At 47.1% G+C, this 9,025-nt stretch overlaps 1 protein-coding gene across 1 annotated transcript; it reads right to left on the reverse strand.

Moving 5' to 3' along the window:
* Nucleotides 1-9,025, reverse strand: LOC138966179 (U-reduvitoxin-Pr21-like). Its single transcript, XM_070338310.1, has 4 exons — nucleotides 8,862-9,025; nucleotides 3,965-4,100; nucleotides 2,073-2,185; nucleotides 1-1,301 (listed from the first exon to the last, which is right to left on the reverse strand). Exons 1-4 carry the CDS (start codon nucleotides 8,923-8,925, stop codon nucleotides 1,159-1,161), a joined length of 456 nt encoding a protein of 151 aa, XP_070194411.1. The 5' UTR covers nucleotides 8,926-9,025; the 3' UTR covers nucleotides 1-1,158.

A 9,025-nucleotide genomic window follows, 5' to 3' on the forward strand; every position in this document is an offset into this window, starting at 1 on the left:
TAAATCACGAACAGTTTTTATTAGAATGGCAAACATATTCTTGCAATTGTGCGACGTCTTTCACTGCTGCAGTGATCCCTCTTTCTACGACCCGTTGAAATCTTAGAGAATCTAATCCGAAAAGAGAGGCTGAGCGTCAAAGCACCGATAAATATACACACGTTGAGAGGACGAGGTAAAAGCGAATACGGTCGATCGTGAATGAGAGGGAAGCTAAAAATAGATATAAACTGATAGGGCCTAGATTTTTTATTTTTTTTTACTGTTTAAAAGAAAGTCTGAGTATTCAATTACGCTCTTAAAGAAGAGAAATCTTAATTCAGAGGTTGATTTAAGGACTTTCAGCCAGAGCTAGAGGTGTACGAAATTACGCTCTTGTATAGAAGAAGGAGTCGTCAAATAGAGGTAAGTTGATCAGTCAGTCGACTCTCAGAAAGGATTATGCACAAATACGGTTTAATTCATTTAGGGAAACATTTTCAGACAGACTAGGAATTCTTCTTCTTCTTCTGCGTTGGTGGGCTGAAACTCCCACGTACACTCGTGTTTTTTGCACGAGTGGAATTTTACGTGTATGACCGTTTTTTACCCCGCCATTTAGGCAGCCATACGCCGTTTTCGGAGGAGACTAGGAATAAGATAGAAAGTCTGTGAAAATACAGTTTTAGAATAGAGGGAGTCTAAAAATAGGAGTTTCTTAAAATAGAGGAACCTAGGATTTTTTAGAGAAGAACGTGTGAGAAAACTGATACGGTCATAAAGTAGAGGAAGTTTGGACATTAAGGTAAATTGACAGACTTTGAGTACAAGACAAGGGCTGTCAAAATACGGTCTTAAAATGAAAGATTTCTTTAAGGCCAAAAAAAAGAGGTCTGTTTACGGTAACATAGGCCAAAAAAATAGGGTCGGTAGGTCGGGATTTTTTTTTGCCAAAAAACCATATTTTTACGCTATTTTGCTTTTTTTTTTTTGGCCTAAAGAGAATGTCTGCGAAAATACAAGCTTCATGTAGATGGAGTCAATATTAGTTGGAAAGCAAAGAGCGAATGGCTAGGCTACTTCCAAATTCATTGGCAGACTTTAAAATCAAACACAGTCGTACAATAGAGGGAGGGTCGTTAAACAGAGGTTTCAATGCGTCGTGGAAGGTGCGTCATTTCAGCCAGCCAGACAGGCCATCTCAGTGCAGGAGATCTGATTTCCCGTGGAACAGACACAGGTGTTGCAGCCATCAGAGGAAGGGAAAGACTCGCCCACTTGGTGGAATGTACCACTCGTAGAGTCCAGACAACCGTTGAGGCCTGTTGAACAACAATGAGGAATATTCATCACGTGGAGACAGAAAGGCGGACAAGACAGGGGACTTAAAACTCAACATCACAGAGAAAAACAAAAATACAAACAGACATGTGCATACTGAAATAGACAGCAGACAGACAGACAGACCAAACAGAGCAACACTCACACACACACACACACACACACACACACACACACACACACACACACACACACACACACACACACACACTCACACACACACACACACACACACACACACACACACACACACACACAACACACACATACGCATACGCACGCAAGCACGCACACCCGAGCACGCACGCCAGCACGCACACCCGAGCACGCACGCCAGCACGCATACACGCACGCACACACACACAAACCGTGCGCACGCACACACACACAAACCGTGCACACACACACACACACACACACATACGCACACACACATACGCATACGCACGCCCGCACGCACGCACACGCACGCACGCACGCACGCACGCACGCATGCACGCACGCACGCACGCACACACACACAAACCGTGCACACACACACACACACACAAACCGTGCACACACAAACACACACAACACACATATACGCACGCACGCCCACACGCACACACACGCACGCACGCACGCATGCACGCACACACACACATACACACACACACACACACACGCACGCATCAACGCACGCATGCACACACACACACACACACACACACACACACACACACACACACCTAACTGCACTTGGTACTTACAGGCCCTCTCGGTACACATGATAAAGCCGTCTCGACACCCACACGTGTTGCATCCGTCCGCCGACTTGAAAGAGTCCCCGCTGCTGTGAATCCGCCCATCTGAGCCCATGCATCTTAAAAAAAAACAAAAAAAACACGAACATACAAAATCTTGATCTGAATTTAAACTATGTGTTGTTCGTTGGATACATCATAGGAGCCGAAAGAGGTGCAAACCATTCAAACATTTCCAGCTTGATATTATGAGTTATTTCTAATAATTATGCTGACTGTTTGCAAATGATAACAAGACATGTCGAGAAAAAAAATATCAAGCATGAGCCTTTTGGGCGAATGCTGATATCGTTTGTGAGACATGTCTGTTATCATTTGCTAACAGTCAGCATATTAGAAATAACGGTTTTATTACCTGATTATGCCTGTCAGTCAAAGAATTCTCGTGACCTGAGTCAGTCAATCAGAGTAACACACCTGACGTGATGAATATTCACAGATCAACTGCCTTTGACGTGCACAACAATCTCACAAGATAAACCATGTTGAACATGTGTTTCGGTTTCTTCGCTTTTTCTCGTTGAACAGAGAGCGACAGATTTAGAACCGACTCCAGACGGATGGGAAATGACGTAAATATACATTGATGTAAAGCGAGTCACGCACTTTCACTTCATTTTTGCGAACTTTGATCATTTAGATTTCAAGTGAGCGGTCGGCATTGCACACTCAGACGATGGGCGGTGCCTTGCTGTTCCGTAACGCACCCACCGACAAAACTCGCTTTTCGGTATTTTTTAGATAAAGAGAGTATTATCTGACAGCATTTGAAGTGTCATTCTTTAGAATAAATCACGCTGATATTGTTGAATTACATTTTTACTTTGTCTTGTTAATTTTTAGCGTGATAAACAAAAAGGGTCCCTGCCTGAACGTTATAACATTTAGAGGGTCACCTAGAATCCGTCCTGATTGGTCAAAAGGCCATATGGGGCACTGAATTGGTAATCATACCTAATAACAATGGGGGCATGGTAGCTCAGTTGAGTGAGCACAGGACTTTTGATCCTTGGGCTGCAGCTTCGAATCCAAGTCGGGAGAGCTTCTGGTCAACTCAGAGACAGTAAGCATGTCCTATCGCTTTGACACGTGGAAGATTTCGGTCGGTTTGCCAGAAGTGCAGGTGGCTGACCACACCGTAGCACGCATACACCCATCCTGAACTCAGGTAAAATGAGTTCCTTCCCTTCGGGTCTCATTTATCCCTCAGACATGAGCGATAGCGTGGACCGATGTTTATCAGAATGGCATACACCTGCTCAGCGCGACTCTTGTTGCTGCTAGCTGTTTACTAAGAGAAAACGACCCGAATTTGCCAGGAATGGAATGATAAAGTAAAGCACAATTAAGCCTATCGTTCCTTATTGTTTCTGTCGACGCCCAACCGCAACCGGTTGCTTCCCCTTACCATAATAAACCGAAGGTGTCATCGCACCAAATTAAAGGCATCCAAAGGAGCGTTGAATTGTTTCAAATCAGAGGGAACTCTGGGGAATTCATGTTTGTTGAATGTCGTTAGTGCCCTTTTGTGATTGGTCAATGCCTTTCGGAGTTAGTGCCAACATAATTATGTTGTTCACCCTGGAAGTCAATGCTATTTGATTTCGCTTTTCAAGACACAGTGAACGGGAGAACAAGAAAAGTCATCAAGCTAAGGCAGCTCAAACAGTGAATGTGGACAATCCGACTTCCGTATCACTCATAGTTAGTTTCAAGTGGCCAAATAGATCCTTATTGGGCGTCTGGGCGCGGAGTATCGACCCGTGAAATATGTTCTGAACAGTTAGCGTATGAAAACAAATTGCGTGCACTATTAGTTACGGGTTGCCCGTGCTCACCTCTTGTGTCCCGGTATGCACATCATCTTGGTGCACACAGAGAAGTCGCCGCGACAGAAACATGTGTTGCAACCATCTTCTCCGAGGTACGTTCCCATCCCGTCCGTCTTGGTGTTGCCCATGCTGTCCAGACACTCTGAAATACAATGCCAGTTGCCAGTTAACCGTTAAAGCAACATTCCTTCACGTAAAAACACTTCGTCTCACCATGCAGGAAAAAAGGTAGCGCCGTATGCTGGATGGCAGCTCGCTTTTTCCAGGGAGAAAGCAGCCCGAATATTCATGAGGGTAACGTCACAGGACTATATGAATCTTATCCTTGTCCTTATCCTTAAGATCTGACCATGCTTGCACAGGGAAAAGGACCATCCCTCCACTTGGTCACATACCAAAAATGAACCGCCTTTGTGCTCTCTGTGTACAGTGAGAATTGTTTGTTTGCTTGTTTGTTTGTTTGTTTGCTTAACGCCCAGCCGACCACGAAGAGCCATATCAGGGCGGTGCTGCTTTGACATATAACGTGCGCCACACACAAGACAGAAGTCGCAGCACAGGCTTCATGTCTCACCCAGTCACATTATTCTGACACCGGACCAACCAGTCCTAGCACTAACCCCATAATGCCAGACGCCAGGCGGAGCAGCCACTAGATTGCCAATTTTAAAGTCTTAGGTATGACCCGGCCGGGGTTCGAACCCACGACCTCCCGATCACGGGGCGGACGCCTTACCACTAGGCCAACCGTGCCGGTGGGGAATTGTTTAATGAATTATCTTTGTGAAAGCCACTGGTAGCTTTTTAAGAAATTAATTCACGAAAACAAATCCGAATCACCACAGATAGCAGTCATGTCAGGGTATGTGACCAAGTGGTGGGATGGTATGTGACCAAGTGGTGGGATGGTATGTGACCAAGTGGTGGGATGGTATGTGACCAAGTGGTGGGATGGTATGTGACCAAGTGGTGGGATGGTATGGGACCAAGTGGTGGGATGGTATGTGACCAAGTGGTGGGATGGTATGTGACCAAGTGGTGGGATGGTATGTGACCAAGTGGTGGGATGGTATGTGACCAAGTGGTGTGATGGTATGGGACCAAGTGGTGTGATGGTATGTGACCAAGTGGTGTGATGGTATGTGACCAAGTGGTGTGATGGTATGTGACCAAGTGGTGTGATGGTATGTGACCAAGTGGTGGGATGGTATGTGACCAAGTGGAGGGATGGTATGTGACCAAGTGGTGGGATGGTATGTGACCAAGTGGAGGGATGGTATGTGACCAAGTGGTGTGATGGTATGTGACCAAGTGGTGGGATGGTATGGGACCAAGTGGTGGGATGGTATGTGACCAAGTGGTGGGATGGTATGTGACCAAGTGGTGGGATGGTATGTGACCAAGTGGTGTGATGGTATGTGACCAAGTGGTGTGATGGTATGTGACCAAGTGGTGTGTTGGTATGTGACCAAGTGGTGTGATGGTATGGGACCAAGTGGTGGGATGGTATGTGACCAAGTGGTGGGATTGTATGTGACCAAGTGGTGGGATGGTATGTGACCAAGTGGTGGGATGGTATGGGACCAAGTGGTGGGATGGTATGTGACCAAGTGGTGTGATGGTATGTGACCAAGTGGTGTGATGGTATGTGACCAAGTGGTGTGATGGTATGTGACCAAGTGGTGTGATGGTATGTGACCAAGTGGTGTGTTGGTATGTGACCAAGTGGTGTGATGGTATGGGACCAAGTGGTGGGATGGTATGTGACCAAGTGGTGGGATGGTATGTGACCAAGTGGTGTGATGGTATGTGACCAAGTGGTGTGATGGTATGTGACCAAGTGGTGTGATGGTATGTGACCAAGTGGTGTGATGGTATGTGACCAAGTGGTGTGATGGTATGTGACCAAGTGGTGTGATGGTATGTGACCAAGTGGTGTGATGGTATGTGACCAAGTGGTGTGTTGGTATGTGACCAAGTGGTGGAATGGTATGTGACCAAGTGGTGGGATGGTATGTGACCAAGTGGTGGGATGGTATGTGACCAAGTGGAGGGATGGTATGTGACCAAGTGGTGGGATGGTATGTGACCAAGTGGTGGGATGGTATATGACCAAGTGGTGGGATGGTATGTGACCAAGTGGTGGGATGGTATGGGACCAAGTGGTGGGATGGTATGTGACCAAGTGGTGGGATGGTATGTGACCAAGTGGTGGGATGGTATGTGACCAAGTGGTGGGATGGTATGTGACCAAGTGGTGTGATGGTATGGGACCAAGTGGTGGGATGGTACGTGACCAAGTGGTGGGATGGTATGTGACCAAGTGGTGGGATGGTATGTGACCAAGTGGTGGGATGGTATGGGACCAAGTGGTGGGATGGTACGTGACCAAGTGGTGGGATGGTATGTGACCAAGTGGTGGGATGGTATGTGACCAAGTGGTGGGATGGTACGTGACCAAGTGGTGGGATGGTATGGGACCAAGTGGTGGGATGGTATGTGACCAAGTGGTGGGATGGTATGTGACCAAGTGGTGGGATGGTATGTAACCAAGTGGAGGGATGGTATGTGACCAAGTGGTGGGATGGTATGTGACCAAGTGGTGGGATGGTATGTGACCAAGTGGTGGGATGGTACGTGACCAAGTGGTGTGATGGTATGTGACCAAGTGGTGTGATGGTATGTGACCAAGTGGTGTGATGGTATGTGACCAAGTGGTGTGATGGTATGTGACCAAGTGGTGGGATGGTATGTGACCAAGTGGTGGGATGGTATGTGACCAAGTGGTGGGATGGTATGTGACCAAGTGGTGTGATGGTATGTGACCAAGTGGTGTGATGGTATGTGACCAAGTGGTGTGATGGTATGTGACCAAGTGGTGTGATGGTATGTGACCAAGTGGTGTGATGGTATGTGACCAAGTGGTGTGATGGTATGTGACCAAGTGGTGGGATGGTATGTGACCAAGTGGTGTGATGGTATGTGACCAAGGGGTGGGATGGTATGTGACCAAGTGGTGTGATGGTATGTGACCAAGTGGTGTGATGGTATGTGACCAAGTGGTGTGTTGGTATGTGACCAAGTGGTGTGATGGTATGTGACCAAGTGAGGGATGGTATGTGACCAAGGGGTGGGATGGTATGTGACCAAGTGGAGGGATGGTATGTGACCAAGTGGAGGGATGGTATGTGACCAAGTGGTGGGATGGTATGTGACCAAGTGGAGGGATGGTATGTGACCAAGTGGTGGGATGGTATGTGACCAAGTGGTGGGATGGTATGTGACCAAGTGGAGGGATGGTATGTGACCAAGTGGAGGGATGGTATGTGACCAAGTGGAGGGATGGTATGTGACCAAGTGGTGGGATGGTATGTGACCAAGTGGAGGGATGGTATGTGACCAAGTGGTGGGATGGTATGTGACCAAGTGGTGGGATGGTATGTGACCAAGGGGTGGGATGGTATGTGACCAAGGGGTGGGATGGTATGTGACCAAGTGGTGGGATGGTATGTGACCAAGTGGTGGGATGGTATGTGACCAAGTGGTGGGATGGTATGTGACCAAGTGGTGGGATGGTATGTGACCAAGTGGTGGGATGGTATGTGACCAAGTGGTGGGATGGTATGTGACCAAGTGGTGGGATGGTATGTGACCAAGGGGTGGGATGGTATGTGACCAAGTGGAGGGATGGTATGTGACCAAGTGGTGGGATGGTATGTGACCAAGTGGTGGGATGGTACGTCTTATTCCACGTGAAAGCTTGGCCAGATCTAAGAGTGATGATATTTTCACGTGAAGAGTGTGCTTTGAACCGATATGTGTGGTATGTGTCTTTGTGGAGAGATGCTCTTATTCCTTGTCAAAGTCTGGACAGATGTCCTGTGGTTCACACAGAGATACAGATGTCCTGTTGTTCACACAGAGATACAGATGTCCTGTGGTTCACACAGAGATACAGATGTCCTGTGGTTCACACAGAGATACAGATGTCCTGTGGTTCACACAGAGATACACTGATGTCCTGTGGTTCACACAGAGATACAGATGTCCTGTGGTTCACACAGAGATACACTGATGTCCTGTGGTTCACACAGAGATACAGATGTCCTGTGGTTCACACAGAGATACAGATGTCCTGTGGTTCACACAGAGATACAGATGTCCTGTGGTTCACACAGAGATACACTGATGTCCTGTGGTTCACACAGAGATACAGATCTCTGGTTCACATGGTGGTTTCCACGAGAACAAAGGTCAATAACTACAGGGTGTGTACATTTACATGCAAATACGGGGGATGGAAACGCGCACTTTCGCAGAAAGACAGATAGACAGACAGACAGGCTCGCAGGCAGGCTGACAGAGACAAAGCTAGACAGCCAGACACAGACATTCTCCCTCACACACACGCACACACGCACACACATGCACACATTTAGTTTTTGGTTCAAAATTCAGATTTTTTTCCCAAATCTTGTAGAAATTACTTATTCACTTCCGAGCCTGGAAATCTGCTTTTTGAAAGTGTGGGTCCCAAGAGACAGATACGTGCAGTCTAAAACAAATACGGTTGGACAGACACGCGCGCAGACATACACACGCCGAGACACAGCCATACAATGACACACGCGGAGACATAGACTGGTATAAACACAGGCAGACAGACAGACAGACAGACAATGACACAGACAGTGACAGTGACACAGAGAGTGACATATACTGTAACATAGACAGTGATAAAGACAGACAGACAGACAGACAGACAGTGATACAGACAGTGACACACACAGACAGACAGACACAGACAGAGAGACAGACAGTGACACAGACAGTGACACAGACAGACAGACAGACAGTGACACCGACAGTGACACAGACAGACAGACAGACAGACAGAAAATACCTGAATGTACGTCGCCGATTAAGAAGCACACGATAAAAACACAAACAACGGTAGCAGTCTTCATCTTGAATTATTATCCTATAACAGTCTTCTCTCAGTTTCTGTAGGCTGTAAATCGTTCACAACTGTGCAGAAGATAAGAGCGAGGGTATCAGCAATACGTG

Source organism: Littorina saxatilis, linkage group LG5 (genome assembly GCF_037325665.1).
Source record: "Littorina saxatilis isolate snail1 linkage group LG5, US_GU_Lsax_2.0, whole genome shotgun sequence".
NCBI lineage: Eukaryota > Metazoa > Mollusca > Gastropoda > Littorinimorpha > Littorinidae > Littorina > Littorina saxatilis.

What these genes read in the sequence shown, in the direction of transcription:
- LOC138966179 (XM_070338310.1), bottom strand. Translation starts at nt 8,925, where the DNA reads ATGAAGACTGCTACCGTTGTTTGTGTTTTTATCGTGTGCTTCTTAATC. An exon ending in AATCGGCGACGTACATTCAG is followed by an intron (nt 4,101 to 8,861) that starts GTATTTTCTGTC and finishes ATTGTATTTCAG; the next exon opens with AGTGTCTGGACAGCATGGGC. An exon ending in CATGTGTACCGAGAGGGCCT is followed by an intron (nt 1,302 to 2,072) that starts GTAAGTACCAAG and finishes GTTGTTCAACAG; the next exon opens with GCCTCAACGGTTGTCTGGAC.